At 55.9% G+C, this 23,488-nt stretch overlaps 1 protein-coding gene across 1 annotated transcript; it reads right to left on the reverse strand.

The window, feature by feature from the left end:
- Positions 1–732: 732 nt before the first annotated feature.
- GREP1 (glycine rich extracellular protein 1) lies at positions 733–21,824 on the reverse strand. The gene is made up of 41 exons (XM_045571388.1): positions 21,797–21,824; positions 20,517–20,549; positions 20,373–20,408; positions 17,843–17,872; positions 17,736–17,768; positions 17,369–17,398; positions 17,257–17,289; positions 16,693–16,722; positions 16,586–16,618; positions 16,211–16,240; positions 16,100–16,132; positions 10,626–10,661; positions 10,215–10,244; positions 10,107–10,139; positions 9,537–9,566; positions 9,425–9,457; positions 9,280–9,315; positions 8,227–8,256; positions 8,120–8,152; positions 7,743–7,772; positions 7,632–7,664; positions 7,487–7,522; positions 7,105–7,134; positions 6,996–7,028; positions 6,336–6,365; positions 6,209–6,241; positions 4,405–4,437; positions 4,293–4,322; positions 4,169–4,201; positions 4,029–4,064; positions 3,675–3,806; positions 3,371–3,415; positions 3,075–3,116; positions 2,569–2,601; positions 2,091–2,153; positions 1,963–1,992; positions 1,807–1,866; positions 1,548–1,661; positions 1,252–1,296; positions 1,109–1,162; positions 733–901 (listed from the first exon to the last, which is right to left on the reverse strand). The coding sequence occupies exons 2-41, from the start codon at positions 20,533–20,535 to the stop codon at positions 876–878; spliced, it is 1,569 nt and encodes a 522-aa protein (XP_045427344.1). The 5' UTR covers positions 20,536–20,549; positions 21,797–21,824; the 3' UTR covers positions 733–875.
- Positions 21,825–23,488: the final 1,664 nt, after the last annotated feature.

Here is a 23,488-nt window from a genome sequence, read left to right on the forward strand (position 1 = left end):
AGAGAACAACTTGGCGCTGCCTTCCTGGGTGAGTCAATGTGTAATCACGAGATGAGAAACTAAAGTGATCCTGTAGTCCTGACATGGATAGTGGACTAGTAACTGGCTTTGTAAGAGGTTTGAAAACATTCAGTAATCTGAGATAACTTGCAGGAGTGCTTAGGAAGATGTTACGATTAGATTCGCCCCACCCTCCATCAAGTAGATTATCTGTAAATAATAGTATGAAATACCTAAGGGAATTGAATTAATCAGAGTTGTACGGCAAGTAAAATATTTTAGGAGAGCACCAACCTGTCAGATTTATAATATAATGGAACATCAATCAAAGAATGTGAAAGTGAATTTTATATCCAAATTATACGATCAATCAGTAAAATGATGTTCAGAAGCCAGTGTCAAGCCTTAAGGAAAATGAGGTTTTAGTTTAATAAATTGTTATAAAGTAAGACACAAATAATACACAAGCTCCCTGACAGGGCTGTGGCTCCCCCAATAGACTGTTGTCAAGGGATGGCCCCTCCCCAAAGGCAGGCCTGTCTGTTCTGTTCTCTCCGTCTCTCCCATCAGAGCAAAGCCCACAGCCACACAGCTTGCCGAATAAATGAATGAATGAATGAGTGAGTGAGTGAATGAATGAGGTGCAAAGTGGAGACTATAGGCCCAGGGGGCTCTAACCCCAGGCAGCCAATCCCACCTCCTCACCCCTGCCATGGCACACACAGGCAAACAGAGAAGCACATCGCCTTTATTAATCCTTCCAGCCCGCAGCAGACCCCCAGCCAGGGACCAGGCCCAAGGCCTGGCCGTCCTTGCCAAGCAGACCGGGCTCTGGTCCGGAGGCTCTCAGGATGACCGTGGATCAGCTCAGGGGCTCAGCACTTCCCAAAAGGGCAGTGGCCTGGGAAGAGGCGGGGCAGAGCTGTGGTGAGGTGCCCCCTCCTGGCCGCCTGGGGGCAACGAGCCCCTCCCTCCTCTGGTCTCTGAGGCCGGTCACTCAGAGGACTCTAGGGGGTCTGAGAGCTGGCATCCCTCCCAGGAGCTGGGGGCTTTGAAAGGGTGGCAGTGGTGGCATGGGGAGCGGGGACAGGGCCATGTGCCCCCTCACCTCCATAGCCGTTGTCCAGCGGGCCACTGCTGCCTCGCCGCACCTCAGCGCCTCCTAAGGTACAATCAAGCCCGGGACCCGGTCACAGAACTTTCCAGAGCTCCCCCCAGCTTCATCCCAGGCCTGGGGAGAACCCCACTCACCAAAGGGTCCGGGGCCCGGCTCTGGCCTCAGCTGCTCATAGGGCCCTGGAGACAGGGACGGAAAGGAGGAGCACTGCTTGGTCTGGTCTGTCACCTCCTCTTCTTAGTCCAGGTTCCAGGCTCAGGGCCCCTGCTCTGCCTCTCCTCCTCCAGTCCCATTCATCCCCGTCACCTCATTCTTCCTCCACCATGAATGTCCCCCCATCTCCGTAGGGCTATGGGGTGGGCCTGGGCTCAGGACCAGCTCCCTACAGCCACCTCCAACCCCCTCAATGTTCTTCCACACACCCCATTACCTGGCTGGCTTTCGAGCCCTGGATATGCACCTCCGGCCTCATATCCGGGGTTCCAGGCAGCCCCCCAAGGCTGGAGGGAGGGCCAAGGAGAGCCCCACAAAGCCTCAGTCTGACCTGCAGGAGGAGCGCTTCTGTGGGAACCACTGGCCACTGGTCCTGAACACCCAGAATGCCCCAGTCCTCCCGGGGCCTCAGAGCCCCCCACCCCCAGACAGCCCTTGCCAGGGTTCACTCTGCTCCCTGAACTCTCATTTCTCACCGTTTCCTTCAGAGGCTGGAGCTGCAGCTTCGGGGTACACCAGTGCTTCTTCGCCGTACCCTGCGAGGCCCATGTGGTTCATTCCTGACCAGACCTTGGGGTCCCTTCCCCTCACCCCCTGCCTGCACTCTGCCCCCCCACCCCCATCCAACTCACGGTCTCTGAAGCCATCGGCCCCGGGGAACCCTGAGGAGGGAAGAGGCCAGAGGCATGAGCAGCCCCTGAGCCAGGAGCCCCTCCAACCTCCCGGAGCCGCGCCGCCCGCCCCCCCCCCCCCCAGGCACCTGGCTGCAGGAGGGCCCCGGTGAAGACCCCGGCGCCCAGGCCGCGGTTCCTGTAAGTGAGACCTGCAGGAGACAGATGGAGAGGGGCTGGGTGGGGGTGGGTGGACGGCAGTGGGCAAGCTATGGTGACCAGCTTCTGGAGAGACTGATTCACAGGGAGGTCACCTAGAGGGGTGACATCCCCCCACCCTCAGCAGCTAACCTGCTTCGCCTCCCGGGAGCCTTCCCTGACTCCCCTCCTGGCGGCCTCCCTTCCCTCCGGGCCTCCGTCTGTCACCCCACCCTCGCCTGAAATAAGATCGCGCCTGCTTCTGGCCACCATCACAGCCCAAAGCATAGTAAACGTGAGCTGGGTGAGTAAGGGAAGAGACAGACATGACAGAGATAGCAACCAGGAGGGCTCATCATGAAGGAGGTGCCAGGTTGTGCCCAAGATGAGGGCCCGGGATGGGCGTGGGGGCGGGGGGGAGAAACTCACCAACTGTCTGAGGTTTGAGGCCACCACCAAAGCCTAGAGGAGAGGAAACAGGGGTCAGAGATGGGGTCAGAAATGGCCACAAGGGTGGGTGTGAGGTGGGAGGAAGAAGAATTCAGACGTGCATGCATGCATATAAGCCCAGCCCCGAGGTCGGCAAACTGCGGCTCGCAAGTCACATGCAGCTCTTTGGCCCCTTGAGTGTGCCTCTTCCACAAAATATCTACCACGGCCTGGGCGAGTCTATTTGGAAGAAGTGGTGTTAGAAGAAGTTTACGTTTAAAAAATTTGGCTCTCAAAAGGAATTTCAATCGTTGTGCCGTTGACATGTGGCTCTGTGGACGCATGAGTTTGCCCACCATGGGTAACCAATGGACACAGACAACAGGGGAGTGAGGGCATGAGTGGGGGGGATAGGGGGAGTAATGGGAGAATAGGACACATATAATACCTTAATCAATAAAGAAATAAAAATAGAAATAAAAGAATGCCGACGAGGGCCTCCTCACCCAGTCCTGCTCCGGGTCCGTAGCCATTTGAGGGGCGGAACGCTGGGGAGAGAACCGAGGTCAAGGGGAGGACCCACGCTTCCCCAAGGATGGATCTTAGGGACTCTGAGGAGGAAGAAGGGACTCCTTCTACCCACAGGGAGAGGAATCGGGATAACTGCGTCTAGAAAGCAGCACGAGAGGAGGAGGGCAGACTGGGAAGGGACCTTCCTGGCCGGAACAGCTGAGCGGCCTGGGAACAGGGTCATGGGGAGTGAGCCTGACCTGGACGGGGACAGAGGCAAGCGGACGCACACCTGCTTTCTGAGGCTTCAGTCCCCACGGGAAGGCTGGCGTCGGTGCTGGGAGGAGAGCCAGGGGACCGAGTGAGCCCAGGGCCCGGCAGGTCGGGAGCGCCCCAGCCCGCCACGGGGGACAGGCGCGGGGGAGCTGCCATAGTGGGGGTCGCAGGGGTCTCAGAGCCCGAGTTCAGGCTTTTCCTCAGTCGGCCCACAAGCCTCAGTCTCAGCTGAAGAACGGGCGTGGGGGCTTCTGAGCAGCCCAGCCAGCCCAGCCCCTCCTGGGACCAGATACCCCCATTGCCACCCACACCACACTGACCTGGGAACCTGCCATTCTGCCCCGGGGCAGCAGGCTGGGGCTTGGAGCCCCAGCCACCTGCTCCATCAGCAGGGCCTCCTGGAGTGGGAAGCCTGGGGTGAAGCAATGGAGGAGCCTTCCCATGGCAGGGACCTAGAAGGGAGGAGGGAGAGGCAGTGGGCCCAGCCTGGCCTGGGTCTGGCCAGTCCACAGTAGCTTCTGGGGGGACCGTTGGCCAGGCCAGAAAAAGGCCGGTTCCTGTGGCTCACAACCTGCTCCGGGGATCAGGTGACCCAGCCCTCTGGCACGGTTTCTGCTATTTGCCCACCTCGCCCCAAGGCCTTTCAGCCCACCCCCCAGCCCCTGGGGCCTCACCTGCCTGGGCGCCCAGCCCGTTTCTGCTGCCATATCCTGGGGAGAGGAAAAGCAGGGGAGTGAGGGGTGTTTAGGGCCCGGGGGTCCGGAAGGAGAGAGAGGAGAAGGCACAGGACAGAGACAGGGGCTTTCGCACTTGCCTGGCTTCTGAGGTTTCACACCCGCTTCCTGGCCTGCAGGAGAAGCAGAAAGGCAGCTTCAGAGGGGACAGCGCCTCCCCAGGGTGACCCTCTCTACCTGATCCGAGACCCTCGCTGTACTCACCAGGTGGGGGCCCATTTCCCGGTGTGTACCCTGGAGGGAGAGCAGGCATGAGGGCTGGGCTGGGGAGGGGGGAGGCTTCAGGTGGAAGTGGCGGGGGGCAGGGTGGGCTCACCTGGCTTTGGAGGGCTCATGCCCCCTGCGAGGCCTGGGGAGAGACAGATGAAGGCTGAGTGACAGGTGGACGCCATTCTGCCCCTTCTCTTTGCCCCATGGGACCCTGTGACACCTCTTCCCTCCGCCTCCCAGAACTCCGTGCCTGCCCTGCCTCCCTCATCCGGCTGGGCCCCTTCCCTCGGGAAGGCTCCTTCCAGCTCCCAGCACATTTCTGTAAACGGGGGAGACAGGCAGGAGTTTTGAGGGGTCACAGATGAAGGGAACAATTTCTTTTTTTATTATTTTTATTTTTAAAAAATATTCTTTATTGCCGAAACCGGTTTGGCTCAGTGGATAGAGCGTCGGTCTGTGGACTGAAAGATCCCAGGTTCGATTCCCATCAAGGGCATGTATATTGGTTGCAGGCACATCTCCAGTGTGGGGTGTGCAAGAGGCAGCTGGTCGGTGTTTCTCTCATGGACGTTTCTAACTCTCTATCCTCCCATCTTCTCTGTAAAAAATCAATAAAATATTTTTAAAAATATTCTCTATTGATTTTTTTTTTTTACAGAGGGAAAGGGAGAGGGATAGAGAGTTAGAATCATCAATCAGCTGCCTCCTGAACACTCCCTACTGGATATGTGCCTGCAACCAAAGTATATGCCCTTTACTGGAATCGAACCTGGGACCCTTGAGTCCCGAGTCTGTAAGCCGATGCTCTATCCACTGAGCCAAACCAGTTAGTGAGGGAATAGATAGTTTCTGGGGGTAGAGAGGAGGGGGGTCCAATCCGGACACTAATTTTAAATCTGGGGGTGTTTCCAACATCACCCCGCGACTTCCAGGGACCAGCTGGGTGTCTTAAAATCCTGACACCGTCTCTGGAGACAGGCGCAGTCCCACAATACTGCTCCTCCCACTTCCGGTGCCAGATGCTCTTCCAGGCTGTCAACTGTGCTTCTGACCCACCAGCTATATAAGTCAGAAGTTCCGATGACCCCTCTTTGGGTTCAATTAACTTTCTATCTAGAGTGTCTTCCAGAACTGAGGAAAACAGGTCCCAGACCACATATTATGAAGGGATATAGCTCCAAAACAGCCCGGTGAGCAGAATGTGCAGGGTAAGGTCTGTAGAAGGCATTCGGAGCGCCCAGGCTCCAGCCCATCACCCTTCTCTCCACCCCACCCGCTTCCCCCACTGGAGGGAAGCTCTCCCAACCCCGTCCTTGGGGATTTTACTGAGGCTTCAGTACACAGGCACGATGGGTTAAGTCATTGGCGGATGGTGACTGAACTCAGTCTCCAGCACCGCCTCCTCCCGGAAGTAAAGGGGAGGGATTAAAAGTTGCAGCCCTCCAATCACAAGGCGGCAACCAGTCCCCACCCTCAGGTGACCTGGGGGCTTTCCAAAAGTCGCCTCATTAACAGCAAAAGAATTTAGCAAATTCCAAGGCTTTTGAGAGCCAACTCTGTGCCAGGAATGGGAGAAGACCAAATGCATATTTCTTTCTTTCTTCCCTTTCTTTCTTTCTTTCTCTTTCTTTCTTTCTTTCTATATTTTATTGATCTTTTACAGAGAGGAAGGGAGAGGGATAGAGAGTTAGAAACATTGATGAGACAGAAACATCGATCAGCTGCCTCCCGCACACCTCCTACTGGGGATGTGCCCCCAACCAAGGTACGTGCCCTTGACCAGAATTGAACCTGGGATTTTCAGTCTGAAAGCCGACGCTCTATCCACTGAGCCAAAATGGTTTTGGCCAAATGCATATTTCTTACCATAAATCGCAGCATCACAGTGTGGATAAAAAGAAAGGGTTTACCTGGCTTCTGAGGCTGCATGCCCTCACCGCCGCCTAGAGAAGAGATGGGAGCAGGTGAGGTCCCCCGCCCACCCACGGCGTCTCCTCTAGGACTCAGCATGCGGCTCCCCAGGGCCCTCTCCACTACCTGGTCCGGGGCTGATGGGAGCTGCAGGGCCTGCGGGGACAGGAGAGGGACAGAGGGAGGAGGCTGGCCGCTGGGCTGCCTTTCCTCCCAGTTCAGGCACCAGGAGCCCTGGGGTCTCTCCTGCCTCCTGCCACCTCCTTTCAATGGCCGACCCTGAGTGCTCCGGGTCCGGTGGGGCCCATGAGAGGCCCTGAGAACTGGATCGGGGTGAGGACACCTTCTCTCTCCACAGGCCCCTCCTCTCCTCCTTTCCAGCCTCTCCCAGCCCCTCAGGACCCAGCTGTTCGCACCATCCTGAGCAGGGGCCAGAGGAGCAGGAAGGATGGACAGGAGGCTTGGGGCACTGGCTGAGGAGGGGTGAAGGCTGGCAGGGAGCCAAGCCGAAACCAGGGAACATGGAGGTTGTTCCTGACCTTTTAATCATTCACCAAAGGCCTGGAGGGAGGAGGGAGAGGACACCCAGATGCGGAGGCCACCTTAGACCCCACCAGTCGTACCCAACTAGGCTCCCAGCCCATTCTGGAATCCAGGCCAAGGGGGGTGGGAGGAATAGGAGGAGAGGGGAGCTAGCAATATCTAACTGGGGTGTGAGTAGGTGCCAGGAGCTCTGAGTTTTGAAGAGGTAGAGAAAGATGAAAGACAGGCAGGGGAGAGGCTCACCTGGCTTCTGAGGCTTCATACCCACTCCAAAGCCTGGGGGAGACAGGCAGCAGATGAGGGGCCCTAGACCTCATCTCTGTGCCTCCCCAGAGCCCTGGACCACCCCTACCTGGTGCATGGCCATTCTGAGCTGCAGGGCCTGTGGGGAGAAAGTGGGGGTGATCAGTGGGGCTGAGGCCAGCCCTGGGGTCCCCTGGTCTTGCTCCCACTTCTCTCCCCATGGTCCTTGGTGCCCTCACACCCTTCACTCCCAAAGCAGGGAGGGTCCCTCTTCTTGGAGGGGTGAGACCCGCTCCATGCATTAGTGCTGAGAAGGGTGGTGAGAGCGAGGCTGACAGAAATGAGGAGGACAGGATGGCTGTCCCTCCCCGGGCCCAGGACTGGCACACCCCTCTCCAGGCCTGGGAGGCAGAGAGGTGACAGCCTCTGCCAGGCTCCCAGTCCTTGCTCCTGTCACCTCAGCCCCTCAGGATCAAGGCCACTGCCCTCACCTGCTGGGGCTCCCAGTCCGTTTCCAGGACCATATCCTGGGGAGGAAGCACAGGGGGGTGTGAGGGGCGCTGTGTGGAGGGGTCAGAGAAGCAGGACAGAGTCAGGCAGCCTCAGAGAGGAGGCCGGGGTGTGGGGGGTCCTCACCTGGCTTCTGGGGCTTCATGCCTCCCCCAAAGCCTGGAAAGGATGGGGTGCAGGTGAGGGACTCAAGGCCCCTCTCAGGGCCTCCCCGGGTGCCCACCCGCTCCCTCCTACCTGCTCCAAAGCCGTTCTGTGGGGCTGGGCCTGGGGGGAAGGGAGGGTGAGCTGAGGGCCTGGGGGTCTGGCTGAGGTGGAGGGAAAGGTGCCCCCTCTTAGGCCAAGTCAGAAAGCTGGGGTCCTAGAGGCTTCCAACTAGTGCCCCCAATTATTCACCAGTCCTGCCCCTCCGAGGCCCGGGAAAGAGGGAGGCAGGAGACACCCAGATATAGACCCTAACCCTCGTCCCTTGCCCCCTAATATCACCTGGCTGGGCTGGGAGACTGTGCCAATTCCCCTTTCTGAATCCTGGGGATCCAGATCCAGGTGTGGGTGTGAATGAGGGAGGGGCCTCAGGGTTTGGGGGGGTGGAGAAAGACTGGGATGAGGCTCACCTGGCTTCTGGGGTTTCATACCCGCTCCAAAGCCTGTGGAGAGACAGGCAGCAGTGAGGGACCCCAGACCCATCCCTGTGCCTCCCAGAGCCCCAGCTCACCCCTACCTGGTCCATGGCCATTCTGAGCTGCAGGGCCTGTGGGGAGAAGGTGGGGGTGATCAAGCTGGCTGTGGGCTGAGGGGCTGAGGGGTTGAGGCCAGCCCTGGGGTCCCCTGGTCTTGCCTCCCACTTCTCTCCGTGGTCCTTGGCACCCTGACACCCTTCACTCCAGAAGCAGGGAGGGTCCCCCTTCTCCGAGTTGTGAGGCCCCGCTCCATACATTAGGGCTGAGGAAGGTGTGAGAGAGTGAGGCTGACAGAAATGGGGAGGACACACTGTGGAGAACAGTATGGAGTTTCCTCAAAAAATTGAAATTGGAACTCCCATTTGACCCAGTAATCCCACTCCTAGGAATATATCCTAGGAAACTAGAAACACCAATCAGAAAGGATATATGCAGCCCTATGTTCATAGCAGCACAATCTACAATAGCTAGGACTTGGAAACAGCCTAGGTGCCCATCAGCAGATGATTGGATCCAAAAACTATGGTACATCTACACAATGGAATACTATGCTGCCATAAAAAAGAAGGAATTCTCATCATTTGCAGCAACCTGGTTGGAATCAGAGAACATTATGCTGAGTGAAATAAGCCAGTCAATGAAAGAAAAATATCACATGACCTCACTCATTAATGAATAATAAGGAACATTATAAACTGATGAACAAAAAGATGGATACAGAGACAGTAAAGAAACAAACAGACTGTCAAATTACAGCAGGGAGGGTAGGGAGATATGGGGGAGAGAAGAGATCAACCTAAGGACTTTTATGCAGGCATATAAGCATAACCAATGGACAAAAAACGCTGGGGAGGGAGGGCATGTATGGGAGTGCCGGGGGGGGGGGGGGGCGGGGGGGGATGGGTAATATCTTTAGAAAAAAAAAAGAAAGAAAGAAATGAGGAGGACAGGATGGCTGTCCCTCCCCTGGCCCAGGACTGGCACACCCCTCTCCAGCCCTGGGAGGCAGAGAGGTGACAGCCCCTGCCAGGCTCCCAGTCCTTGCTCCTGTCCCCCCTCCCCCAGCCCCTCAGGATCAAGGCCACTGCCCTCACCTGCTGGGGCTCCCAGTCCGTTTCCAGGACCATATCCTGGGGAGGAAGCACAGAGGGGCGTGAGGGGCGCTGTGTGGAGGGGTCAGAGAAGCAGGACAGAGTCAGGCAGCCTCAGAGAGGAGGCCGGGGTGTGGGGGGTCCTCACCTGGCTTCTGGGGCTTCATGCCTCCCCCAAAGCCTGGAAAGGATGTGGGAGCAGCTGAGGGACTCGGAGCCCCTCTCAGGGCCTCCCCTGGTGCCCACCCGCTCCCTCCTACCTGCTCCAAAGCCGTTCTGCGGGGCTGGGCCTGGGGGGAAGGGAGGGTGAGCTGAGGGCCCGGGGGCCTGGCTGAGGTGGAGGGAAAGGTGCCCCCTCTTAGGCCAAGTCAGAAAGCTGGGGTCCTAGAGGCTTCCAACTAGTGCCCCTCAATTATTCACCAGTCCTGCCCCTCCGAGGCCCGGGAGGGAGGGAGGCAGGAGACACGAAGATGTAGACCCTGCCCACTTCCAGGCTGGAAGCAATCTCACTTAGTCTCCTAATGCAGCTTTCTTTTCCTGTGATGCAGTGAACTTTTCTAGACTTGTTCATATATCTCGCCTCTTAGACCATGTTTTAAACACCTTTGTATCTCCCTAGCTGCTCAATAAATAATTGAATGAATGAATGAATGAATGAATGAATAAAAAACATACACCTTCACCCCATCCCCTAATATCACGTGGCTGGACTGGAAGACTGTGCCCATTCCCTTTTCTGCAACCTGGGGATCCTGATCAGGTATGGGTGTGAATGAGGGGAGGGAGCTCAGGGTTTGGGGGTGGAGAGAAAAGACTGGGGTGAGGCTCACCTGGCTTCTGGGGTTTCACACCCGCTCCAAAGCCTGTGGAGAGACAGGCAGCAGGTGAGGGATCCCAGACCCCATCCCTGTCCCCCCAGAGCCCCGGCCCACCCCTACCTGGTGCATGGCCATTCTGAGCTGCAGGGCCTGTGGGGAGAAGGTGAGGGAGATCAAGCTGGCTGTGGGCTGAGGGGCTGAGGGGCTGAGGCCAGACCTGGGGTCCCCTGATCTTGCCTCCCAATTCTCTCCCCATGGTACTTGGCGCCCTGACACCCTTCACTCCCAAAGCAGGGAGGGTCCCCCTTCTTGAAAGTGTGAGACCCGCTCCATGCATTATTGCTGAGGAGGGTGGTGAGAGCGAGGCTGGCAGAAATGAGGAGGACAGGATGGCTGTCCCTCCCCGGGCCCAGGACTGGCACACCCCTCTCCAGGCCTGGAGGCAGAGAGGTGACAGCCCCTGCCAGGCTCCCAGTCCTTGCTCCTGTCCCCCCTCCCCCAACCCCTCAGGACAAAGCCCACTGCCCTCACCTGCTGGGGCTCCCAGTCCATTTCCAGGACCATATCCTGGGGAGGAAACACAGGGGGGCGTGAGGGGCGCTGTGTGGAGGGTCAGAGAAGCAGGACAGAGTCAGGCAGCCTCAGAGAGGAGGCCGGGGTGTGGGGGGTCTTTCTCTCACCTGGATTCTGGGCCTTCACTCCCCCACCCCAGGCCCCTGCCCCAGTCCCTAACCCCCCTCCCTCTAAGAGGCTGGGATCCTAGAGGCTTCCAACTAGTGTAAGGTGACCAGATTTTAACATTGGTGAAGCGGGACTCCATTACCTGGGGGTAGGAGGGGTTCTTGATTAAAAATTTGGTCCATATGGAGCAACAACAATTTTCATAGAACGCAAAAAGAGTACTGTAATATATTTTTAAAATTTCAACATAAGTTCAATTTACAAATATAATAAATAAATAAAAATTATGTATAGTCGGGGCCGGCACTAGACTTTTTGCCGCCACTATAAAATATAAATAATACGAGTACTGTCTGCTAAATTCAAGATAATTTATGTATTTGTGAAATAAATAAATAAATAACCTAAATTATCTGAATAGCTGATTTGTAATAACATCACTTGTTTAACTAGCTTACTAGCATGCAGTACGATGTGTATTGTCTGAGAGACAGATACAAAATGTTTTTGTCATTGCCAAAACAAAAAAATGCCCTTGTTCATTAAGTCCAAACAATGGTGGTCAAATTCTAACAACTGATCAACAATGCGAACTTTGATAAGCAGTTCTCCATAATCAGTTCTCAACAATTATTTGTTATTATTAAAGTTTAACATTATAAAATTAACAAAAATAATATAAAACTCGTATCCTGGCTAAATAGCCACATGGCCACCAAAAACCATATATTCCCTTTCCATTCTCCTGTCATTCCCCAGCTTGTCATGTATTCTTTCCAAAAATTGGGACTTTTTAAAAATGCCGTGGAACCCGGGACAAATTGTTCAAAATCAGGACTGTCTCGCTAAAGGCGGGACATCTGGTACCTTAACCTAGTGCCCCCTCAATTATTCACCAGCCCTGCCCATCCGAGGCCCAGGTGGGAGGGGGGAGGCAGGAGAAACCCAGACATAGACTGCCCTCCCACCCCCAGTATCACCTGGCTGGGCTCAGAGACTGTGCCCATTCCCCTTCCTGAATCTTGGGGATCCAGATCCAGGTGTGGGTGTGAATGAGGGGAGGGGGCTTAGGGTTTGGGGGTGGAGGAGAGAAAAGAGTGGGGTGAGGCTTACCTGGCTTCTGGGGTTTCACACCCGCTCCAAAGCCTAGGGAGAGACAGGCAGCAGTGAGGGACCCCAGACCCCATCACTGAGCCTCCCCAGAGCCCCGGCCCACCCCTACCTGGTGCATGGCCATTCTGAGCTGCAGGGCCTGTGGGGAGAAGGTGGGGGAGATCAAGCTGGCTGTGGGCTGAGGGGCTGAGGGGCTGAGGCCAGCCCTGGGGTCCCCTGGTCTTGCCTCCCACTTGCCTCCCCATGGTCTTTGGCCCCCTGACACCCTTCACTGGAGAAGGGAGGGTCCCTCTTCTTGGAGGTGTGAGACCGCTCCATGCATTAGTGCTGAGGAGGGTCATGAGAGCGAGGCTGACAGAAATGAGGAGAACAGGATGGCTGTCCCTCACGTGGCCTAGGACTGGCACAACCCTTTCCAGGCCTGGGAGGCAGAGTGGTGACAGCCTCTGCCAGGCCCCCAGCCCTTGCTCCTGTCCCCACTCCCCCAACTCCTCAGGGCCAAGCCCACTCCCCTCCTACCTGCTCCAAAGCCGTTCTGCGGGGCTGGGCCTGGGAGGAAGGGAGGGTGAGCTGAGGGCCTGGGGGTCTGGCTGAGGTGGAGGCAAAGGTGTCCCCTCTTAGGCCAAGTCAGAAAGCTGGGTTCCTAGAGGCTTCCAACTAGTGCCCCCCGCCCTCCCAATTATTCACCAGTCCTGCCCCTCTGAGGCCTGGGAAGGGAGGGAAGAAGACAAGAGATCTCCCTACCATCCCCCAATCACCTGTCTGAGCTCAGAGACTATGCCCATTCCCTTTTCCGAATCCTGGGGATCCAGATCCAGGTGTAGGTGTGAATGAGGGAGGGGCCTCAGGGTTTGGGGGTGGAGAGAAAAGACTGGGGTGAGGCTCACCTGGCTTCTGGGGTTTCACACCCGCTCCAAAGCCTGCTGGAGAGACAGGCAGCAGTGAGGGACCCCAGACCCATCCCTGTCCCCCCAGAGCCCCGGCCCACCCCTACCTGGTGCATGGCCATTCTGAGCTGCAGGGCCTGTGGGGAGAAGCTGGCTGTGGGCTGTGGGCTGTGGGGCTGAGGCCAGCCCTGGGGTCCCCTGGTCTTGCCTCCCACTTCTCTCCCCATGGTCCTTGACACCCTGACATCCTTCACTCCCGAAGCTGGGAGGGTCCCTCTTCTTCGAGGTGTGAGAACCGCTCCATGCATTAGTGCTGAGGGAGGTGGTGAGAGAGCGAGGCTGACAGAAATGAGGAGGACAGGAGAGAGAACCAAGATGGCCTAGGTAAGCACCTAAGCTGCTGCCTCACACAACAATTTTATTTATTTATTTATTTATTTATTAAAATACATTTTATTGATTTTATACAGAGAGGAAGGGAGAGAGATAGAGAGTTAGAAACATCGATGAGAGAGAGTCATCAATCAGCTGCTTCTTGCACACCCCCTACTGGGGATATGCCCGCAACCAAGGTACATGCCCTTGACCGGAATCGAACCCGGAACCCAAGCCGACGCTCTATCCATTGAGCCAAACCGGTCCCAGCAACAATTTTAAAAGAACAACTTAAATCAGAACGTACATCATCCAAAAACACAGGAAAGCTGGAGTAGTGGGAAATCTACAACTAGAAAGGAGAGAGGCTCACAGATTGGATTGGGAGCCGAAAAGCGCTGAGGTAAAGTGTTGCATGCACAGAGAGGAAAGGCATCAGAATACCTGGCTGGCAGGAGGGGAAAGGAAGTCCCCAATTGTACTGAACACTTTCCGACTGCAGTGAACTCCAACCCCGGCCGAAACCCTGTGGACCTAGACTCATTCGGGTGGAGTCCGGACTGTAGATAAAGGCACCTGGAAACTCAGAGACTGGGAGACTGGGGGAGCTGGAAGCCGCAGTGGGCAGGGTCTACAGTCGTGAGCCATTGAGTGTGCACAGAGAGCTGTGACCTCGAAGGTTGCTGCAGCCTCTTCGTAGTAGAAGGAGTCAGAAGCTCCAGACTACAGACACCAACCCAATTCCGGGCAAACACCTGGGGCACCCACACTCTGGCACGGGAATCAGGATGTTCAGACAGAAAGTCAGGGGAGGCACTGAAGGCAGAGGTCAGGCGGAAACTCAGGTGAGCGCACAAGGGCAGGGCTGACGGGAAGCCAAGACTGTCAGCTCAGCCCTGAGACTCGCCCCATCCAAGCTGAGCACAGAGGCTTCTGCAATTTTGCAAGTCTGATCCTATAAGACTGTCTCCAATACAGAAGGTATCCCAGAGCAGACAAGCTGATATCCACATCCAATTGGCCTGAAGGTCAATTCCTCCCAGGGATACCAACAACAATCAAGACTTAACAACAACAAGGCTGTACACGGAGTCCACAAAGGGGAGCACCAAGGGTGTCTACCTCAGGTAACTGGAGAGGCGGACCCACCAAGCTATATAGGACACCAAACACACAAAGCCCATCCTACCAACTCTGGGAAGCAGCAAAAATGCCTAGACAAGGAAATAGATATCAAACAAAAGAGATGGAGAACAAAAGACTGGATATAGAGTTCAAAACCACAGTTATAAGGTTTTTCAAGAATTTCCTAGAAAAGGCCAATAAAGTAAAGGAGACCTTTGAGGATATGAAAAGAGATCAAATAGAAATAAAGAATACATTGTCTGAAATAAAAAATATTAGACAGAGTCCTAAACACAGAATGGAAGATCAAAGAATCAAGTCAAAGATGTTGAAACACAAAGAGCCAGAGGAAACTCCTCCACAGAAGCAAGAAGAGAAGAGAATCCAGAAAGTTGAAGATAGTGTAAGAAACCTCTGGGACAACTTCAAGCGAACCAACATTATAATTATGGGGGTCCCAGAAGAAGAGAAAGAGCAAGATACCGAAAGCCTATATGGAAGAAATAGTGACAGAAAACTTCCCCCACCTGGTGAAAGAAATAGACTTACAAGTACAGGAAAGCACACAGAACCCTAAACAAAAGGAATCCAAAGAGGACCACATCAAGACACATCATAATTAAAATTCCAAGAGCAAAAGACAAAGAGACAATATTAAAAGCAGCAAGAGAGAAACCGGTAGTTACCTATAAAGGAGCACCCATACGATTGTCAGCCGATTTCTCAACAGAAATCATGCAGGCCAGACGGGAATGGCAAGAAATAGTCAAGGTGATGAATGGCAAGAACCTACAGCCAAAAATACTCTACATAGCAAAGCTATCACTCAGAATCAAAGGCCAGATAAAGAGCTTCACTAATAAATAAATAAATAAATAAATAAATAAATAGCTAAAGGAGGTCATCACTGCCAAACCAAAATTATATGAATTGCTGAAGGGGGTTCTATAGAAAGAGGAAGAAGATAAAGATAAAAATTATGAACAACAAATATGTAACTATTAACAAGTGAAACTAAAGCCAAGGGAATTAAGAAATCTGATGAACAATATTAACTGGTGAATATAATAGAATCAGAGGTATGGAAGGGGAGTGGACTGATGATTCTTGGGGAAAAGGGGAGTGAGGGGTGCGGAAAGAGACTGAACAAAAACTGTGCACCTATGGATGAGGACAATATGGGATGGGGAAAGGGCAGAGGGTGGAGGGGTGCAATGGAGGGGGAGGGAAGAGGAACATTTATAATAATCTGAACAATAAAGATTTATTTAAAATAAAAAATGAGGAGGACAAGAAGGCTATTCCTCACCTGGCACAGGGCTGACACGCCCCTTTCCTGGCCTGAGAGGCAGAGAGGTGACAGCCTCTGCCAGGCCTCCAGCCCTTGCTCCTATCCTCCCCCCACCCCTCAGGACCAAGCCCATCACCTGCTTACCTGCTGGGGCCCCCAGTCCGTTTCCAGGACCATATCCTGGGGAGGAAACAAAGGGGGCGTGAGGGGCGCTGTGTGGAGGGGTCAGAGAAGCAGGACAGAGTCAGGCAGCCTCAGAGAAGAGGCAGAGGTGTAGGGGGTCTTTCCCTCACCTGGATTCTAGGGTTCACTGCCCCTCCCAACCCTCCATCTCCGCACTACAGGGCACCTAGTTCTCTACCTCCCCCCCAACAAGCCCCTGCCCCAGTCCCTCACCCCCTCTCCCTCTAAGGAGCCTGGGCTCCCGCCCCAGAGAAGGCCCCGCTGGCTGCACAGCCTGGAGGGACAGCAGTGTGAGCGGGGCTCTGGCTTCAGAGGGCACAGGAACGGGGAAAGGACCACTGAGGCCTCACCTGGCTTCTGGGGCTTCATGCCTCCCCCAAAGCCTGGAAAGGATGGGGTGCAGGTGAGGGACTCAGGGCCCCTCTCGGGCCTCCCCGCATGCCCACCCGCTCCCCTCCTACCTGCTCCAAAGCCGTTCTGCGGGGCTGGGCCTGGCGGAGAAGGAAGGGTGAGCTGAGGGCCTGGGGATCTGGCTGAGGTGGAGGGAAAGGTGCCCCCTCTTAGGCCAAGTCAGAAAGCTGAGGTCCTAGAGGCTTCCAACTAGTGCCCCTCAATTATTCACCAGTCCTGCCCATCCGAGGCCCGGGAGGGAGGCAGGAGACACTCAAACGAACCCCCAACCCACCCACCTTGTAACCCAGTAACAACCTACTGGGCTCAAATCCTGTGCCCATTCCCGTTCCTGAATCCTGGGGATCCAGATCCAGGTGTGGGTGTGAATGAGGAGAGGGGGCTCAGGCTTTGGGGGGGTGGAGAAAGACTGGGATGAGGCTCACCTGGCTTCTGGGGTTTCACACCCGCTCCAAAGCCTGTGGAGAGACAGGCAGCAGTGAGAGACCCCAGACCCCATCCCTGTCCCCCCAGAGCCCTGGCCCACCCCTACCTGGTGCATGGCCATTCTGAGCTGCAGGGCCTGTGGGGAAAAGGTGGGGGTGATGAAGCTGGCTGAGGGGCTGAGGGACTGAGGGGCTGAGGGGCTGAGGCCAGCCCTGGGGTCCCCTGGTCTTGCTCCCACTTCTCTCCCCATGGTCCTTGGCCCCCTGAAATACTTCACTCTTGAAGCAGGGAGGGACCCTCTTCCTGGAGGTGTGAGACCCTGCTCCATGCATTAGTGCTGACAAGGGTGGTGAGAGCGAGGCTGGCAGAAATGAGGAGGACAGGATGGCAGTAGATTCAGGAGAGATTCAGGCAGCCTCAGAGAAGAGCCAAGGGTGTGTGGGGTCTTATCTTTACTTGGTTTCTGCAGGCCACAGGCCAACACCCCATCTCAGGGCACCTAGTTCACTGCCTTCCCCACCCCAGTCCCTAAGCCCCTCTCCCTCTAAGGAGCCTGGGCTCCTGCCCCAGAGAAGGCCCCACTGGCTGCACAGCCTGGAGGGACAGCAGTGTGAGCGGGGCTCTGGCTTCAGAGGGCACAGGAACAGGGACAGGAACACTGAGGCCTCACCTGGCTTCTGGGGCTTCATGCCTCCCCCAAAGCCTGGAAAGGATGTGGGAGCAGCTGAGGGACTCAGAGCCCCTCTCAGGGCCTCCCCGGGTGCCCACCCGCTCCCTCCTACCTGCTCCAAAGCCGTTCTGGGGGGCTGGGCCTGAGGAGAAGGGAGGGTGAGTTGAGGGCCCGGGGGTCTGGCTGAGGTGGAGGGAAAGGTGCCTCCTCTTAGGCCAAGTCAGAAAGCTGGGGTCCTAGAGGCTTCCAACTAGTGCCCCCAATTATTCACCAGTCCTGCCCCTCTGAGGCTCAGGAGGGAGGCAGGAGACATCCAGACATAGATGCTCCCCCAACCCCAGTATCACCTGGCTGAGCTCAGAGACTGTGCTATTCCCTTTCCTGTAACCTGGGGATCCAGATCCAGGTGTGGGTGTGAATGAGGGGAGGGCGCTCAGAGTTTGGGGGTGGTGGAGAGGAAAGACTGGGGTGAGGCTCACCTGGCTTCTGGGGTTTCACACCTGCTCCAAAGCCTGTGGAGAGACAGGCAGCAGTGAGGGATCCCAGACCCATCCCTGTGCCTCCCAGAGCCCCGGCCCACCCCTACCTGGTGCATGGCCATTCTGAGCTGCAGGGCCTGTGGGGAGAAGGTGGGGGTGATCAAGCTGGCTGTGGGCTGAGGGGCTGAGGCCAGTTCTGGGAGTCCCCTGGTCTTGCCTCCCACTTCTCTCCCCATGGTCATTGACACCCTGACATCCTTCACTCCCGAAGCTGGGAGGGTCCCTCTTCTTCGAGGTGTGAGACCCCACTCCATGCCTTAGTGCTGAGGGAGGTGGTGAGAGAGCGAGGCTGACAGAATTGAGGAGGACAGGATAGAGAACCAAGATGGCGCCCTAGGTAAGTACCTAAGCTGCCACCTCACACAACAATTTCAGAAGAACAACTAAAATCAGAACGGACATCATCCAAAAACACAGAAAAGCTAGCGGAGTGGGAAATCTACAACTAGAAAAGATAGAGGTTCACAGATGGGATTGGGAGCCACAGAGCGCTAAGGCAGGGAGCCGCTCATGTGCAGAGAGGAAGTGGGGCCGAATGCATGGCTGGCGGGAGGGGAAAAGAAGTCCCCGATTGCACTGAACCCTTTCCGACTGCACTGAACCCCATCCCTGGCCGAAACCCCATGGACCCAGGCTCATACAGGTGCAGTCTGGACTGTAGAGAAGGGCACCTGGAGACTCAGAGACTGGGAGACTGGGGAGCCGGGAGCTGCAGTGGGCAGGGTCTACAGTTGTGTGTGAGTGAGTGCACACAGAGAGGTCCGACCTCGGAGGTTGCCGCTGCCTCTTCATAGCGGAAGGAGTCAGAAGTTCCAGACTACAGAGACCCAACCCAATTCCGGGAGAGCCCCTGGGACACCCACGCTCTTGCATGGGAATCAGGATGGTCAGGTGAAAAGTCAGGGGGGTGCACAAGGGCAGGGCCGATGGGAAGCCAAGACTGTCAGCTCTGCCCCAGCAAGGTAAGCACAGAGGCTTTTGCAATTTTGCAAATCTGATCCTATAAGACTGTCTCCAAAACAGAAGGTATCCCAGAGTAGACACAGCTGATACCCACATCCAATTGCCTGAAGGTCAATTCCTCCCAGGGATACCAACAACAATCAAGACTTAACTACAACAAGGCTGTACATGCAGTACACAAAGGTGACTGGGGAGGGGCCATATAGGATACCAAACACACAAAGCCACCCTACCAACTCAGAGAAGCAGCGAAAATGCTGAGACAAGGAAATAGATCTCAAAAGAAAGAGATGGAGAACAAAAGACTGGATATAGAATCCAAAACCACGGTTATAAGGTTTTTCAAAAATTTCCTAGAAAAGGTCGATAAAATAAACAAGATCTTTGAGGATATGAAAAGGGATCAACTAGAAATAAAGAATACATTGTCTGAAATAAAAAATATCATACAGAGTCCTAAACACAGAATGGAAGATCGCAAGAATCAAGTCAAAGATTTGGAACACAAAGAGCCAGAGGACACTCCTCTGCAGAAGCAAGAAGACAAGAGAATCCAGAAAGTTGAAGATAGTGTAAGAAACCTCTGGGACAACTTCAAGCAAACCAACATCAGAATTTATGGGGAATCCCAGAAGAAAAGACAGAGAAAGATACCGAAAGCCTATATGGAAGAAATAGTGACAGAAAACTTCCCCCACCTGGTGAAAGAAATAGACTTACAAGTACAGGAAAGCACACAGAACCCCAAACAAAAGGAATCCAAAGAGGACCACATCAAGACACATCATAATTAAAATTCCAAGAGCAAAAGACAAAGAGATAATATTAAAAACAGCAAGAGAAAAGCAGGTAGTTACCTATAAAGGAGCACCTATACAATTGTCAGCTGACTTTTCAACAGAAACCATGCAGGCCAGATGAGAATGGCAAGAAATATTCAAAGTGATGAATGGCAAGAACCTACAGCCAAAAATACTCTACATAGCAAAGCTATCACTCAGAATTGAAGGCCAGATAAAAAGCTTCACAAATTAAAAAAAAAAAAAACTAAAGGAGGTCATTACTGCCAAACCAAAATTATATGAATTGCTGAAGGGGGTTCTTTAGAAAGAGGAAGAAGATAAAGATAAAAATTATGAACAACAAATACGTAACTATCAACAAGTGAAACCAAAAGCCAAGGGAATTAAAAAACCTGATGAACAATATTAACTATTGAATATAATAGAATCAGAGGTATGGGAGGGGAGTGGACTGACAATTCTCTGGGGAAAAACGGGGCGGGGGGAGGCAGAGACTGAACAAAAACTGTGCACCTATGGATGAGGACAATGTGGGGTGGGAAAAGGGCAGAGGGTGAAATCGGAACCTGGTGGAGGGGAGCAATTAGGGGTGGGTGGAGGGAAAGAGGAACATTTGTAATAATCTGAACAATAAAGATTAATTTACAATAAAAAATGAGGAGGACAGGATGGCTGTCCCTCCCCTGGCCCAGGACTGGCACACCCCTCTCCAGGCCTGGGAGGCAGAGAAGTGACAGCCCCTGCCAGGCTGCCAGTCCTTGCTCCTGTCCCCCCTCCCCCAACCCCTCAGGATCAAGCCCACTGCCCTCACCTGCTGGGGCTCCCAGTCCATTTCCAGGACCATATCCTGGGGAGGAAACACAGGGGGGCGTGAGGGGCGCTGTGTGGAGGGTCAGAGAAGCAGGACAGAGTCAGGCAGCCTCAGAGAGGAGGCCGGGGTGTGGGGGGTCCTCACCTGGCTTCTGGGGCTTCATGCCTCCCCCAAAGCCTGGAAAGGATGTGGGAGCAGCTGAGGGACTCAGAGCCCCTCTCAGGGCCTCCCCGGGTGCCCACCCGCTCCCTCCTACCTGCTCCAAAGCCGTTCTGCGGGGCTGGGCCTGGGGGGAAGGGAGGGTGAGCTGAGGGCCTGGGGGTCTGGCTGAGGTGGAGGGAAAGGTGCCCCCTCTTAGGCCAAGTCAGAAAGCTGGGGTCCTAGAGGCTTCCAACTAATTCCCCTCAATTGTTCATCAGTCCTGCCCCTCCAAAGCCTGGGAGGGAGGGAGGGAGGGAGGAGGTACCCAGACATAGACCCTAACCCTCGTCCCTTGCCCCCTAATATCACCTAGCTGGGCTGGGAGACTGTGCCAATTCTCTTTTCTGAATCCTGGGGATCCAGATCCAGGTGTGGGTGTGAATGAGGGGAGGGAGCTCAGGGTTTGGGGGGGTGGAGAAAGACTGGGGTGAGGCTCACCTGGCTTCTGGGGTTTCACACCTGCTCCAAAGCCTGTGGAGAGACAGGCAGCAGTGAGGGACCCCAGACCCATTCCTGTGCCTCCCAGAGCCCCGGCCCACCCCTACCTGGTGCATGGCCATTCTGAGCTGCAGGGCCTGTGGGGAGAAGGTGGGGGTGATCAAGCTGGCTGTGGGCTGAGGGGCTGAGGGGCTGAGGGGCTGAGGCCAGCCCTGGGGTCCCCTGGTCTTGCCTCCCACTTCTCTCCCTGGGTCCTTGGTCCCCTGACACCCTTCACCCCTGAAGCAGGGAGGGTCCCCCTTGGAAGTGTGAGACACACTCCATGCATTAGTGCTGAGGAGGATGGTGAGAACGAGGCTGACAGAAATGAGGACAGGATGGCGGTAGATTCAGGATAGAGTCAGGCAGCCTCAGAGAAGAGCCAAGAGTTTGGGGGGTCTTATCCTTACTTGGTTTCTGCAGGCCACAGGCCAACACCCCATCTCCCCACTACAGGGCACCTAGTTCATGCCTTCCCCACCCCAGTCCCTAAACCCCTCTCCCTCTAAGGAGCCTGGGCTTCTGCCCCAGAGAAGGCCCCGCTGGCTGCACAGCCTGGAGGGACAGCAGTGTGAGCGGGGCTCTGGCTTCAGAGGGCACAGGAACAGGGACAGGATCACTGAGGCCTCACCTGGCTTCTGGGGCTTCATCCCTCCCCCAAAGCCTGGAAAGGATTGGGACTCAGCAGGTGAGGGACTCAGAGCCCCTCTCAGGGCCTCCCCGGGTGCCCACCCGCTCCCTCCTACCTGCTCCAAAGCCGTTCTGGGGGGCTGGGCCTGGGTGGAAGGGAGAGTGAGTTGAGGGTCTGGGGGTCTGGCTGAGGTGGAGGGAAAGGTGCCCCCTCTTAGGCCAAGTCAGAAAGCTGGGGTCCTAGAGGCTTCCAACTAGTGCCCCCAATTATTCACCAGTCCTGCCCCTCTGAGGCCCGGGAGGGAGGGAGGCAAGAGACACCCAGACATAGACTGCCTTCCACCCCCTGTATCACCTGGCTGGGCTCAGAGAACGTCATTCCCTTTCCCAAATCCTGGGGATCCAGATCCAGGTGTGGGTGTGAATGAGGGGAGGGGGCTCAGGCTTTGGGGGTGGAGAGAAAAGACTGGGGTGAGGCTCACCTGGCTTTGGGTGTTGCATGCCAGCTCCAAAGCCTGTGGAGAGTCAGGGAGCAGTGAGGGATTGGAGCCCCATGTCTGTGCCTCCCCAGAACCCCTGGGTGTCCCTATCTGGTCCATAACTGTTTTCAGCTGCAGGGCCTGGTGGAAGGAGAGAGGGGGCTGTGGCTACTAGCCTGTTTCTGAGGCTCTGCCCTGAGCCTGGCCCTTAGGTGCTCAGCCAGACCTGGTCCTCGGTTCCCCCCGGAGCCCCGCCTCCTCCAGAGCCTGAATGTCAGAGCTAGCTGCCAGGGCCGTGCGGGTAGGTACTGCCAGCACCCATGCCAGCCGGCCAGCAGGGTGGACGTGAGGCCTCCTCCTCCTCTCCTGCTCTCAGCAGTGCCCCTGCCCCAAGGCCTCCCAGCCTTTTCCAGCTCCTGCACCCTCCCTGGTCCGCACTTCTCAGCGCGCCGCGCCCTCTAGTGGGCATCCTGGCCCCTGCGTTGCATGCACACTCCTTTCCTGTCTGCCTCCGCCTGCCCACATGCCCCAGGCTCTGGGAGGGCCTGTCTCCAGCAGCTGGCTGGCCCCTGGATGTTTGTTCAAAGAGTGTTTCTGTGGGAAACCGCGTGGGAGAGGCGGAGCGGGGCTCACCTGGCTTCTGAGGTTTCAGTCCTCCGGGACCTGAGGGAGAGAAGGCGCTGTCCCTGAGTCTGCGGGTCCACCCGCCCCTCCTCTTCCCTCAGCACTGGGCTCAGGCACCCACACCAGACACCCCCCACCCCCCGCAACACCCCTGGTCCTGAGCCCCAGGACCTTGCCTGGCTGGACTCCGGCTCCCGGGAAGGCCCCGAGTCCTGGGGAGACAGAGCAGGAGGGGGTGAGGGGAGAGCGGGGACTTGGGTGGAGCAGACAGACAAGGAGCCGTTAGACAGAGCGGGCTCACCTGGCTTCTGGGGCTTTCCATTCCCTCCGTAGCCTGGGGGAGAGAAGAGCAGGTGAGGGGCCCTGAAGTCCCGCCTCTGGGCCTGCTTCCGCCCTCATACCCCCGCTGTGCCCCTCTACCTGGTCCAAAGCCGTTCTGTGCTGCCACACCTGCTAGGGGGAGGGGACACAGAAAAGCTGGGCGCTGCTGGCGGGGAAATGGCCCAGCCTCCCTGGCCTGCCCTCCATGCAGCCTGGCCAGACTCACAAAGCGGTGGGTGACTGTGGGGCCTGTGTCCTGTGTCAGGGAAGGACTAGGGGGACCGAGGCCCCGCCCCACGGCCGCCCTCCAGGTGGGGCCACTCTCAGGTGGTAACTCCCGCTGCTTCTTGCTTCGAGGCCAGATGTCCAGGGGCCCAGCGCTGG

The sequence above is a fragment of the Pipistrellus kuhlii genome, unplaced genomic scaffold (assembly GCF_014108245.1).
Source record: "Pipistrellus kuhlii isolate mPipKuh1 unplaced genomic scaffold, mPipKuh1.p scaffold_m20_p_4, whole genome shotgun sequence".
Classification (NCBI taxonomy): domain Eukaryota; kingdom Metazoa; phylum Chordata; class Mammalia; order Chiroptera; family Vespertilionidae; genus Pipistrellus; species Pipistrellus kuhlii.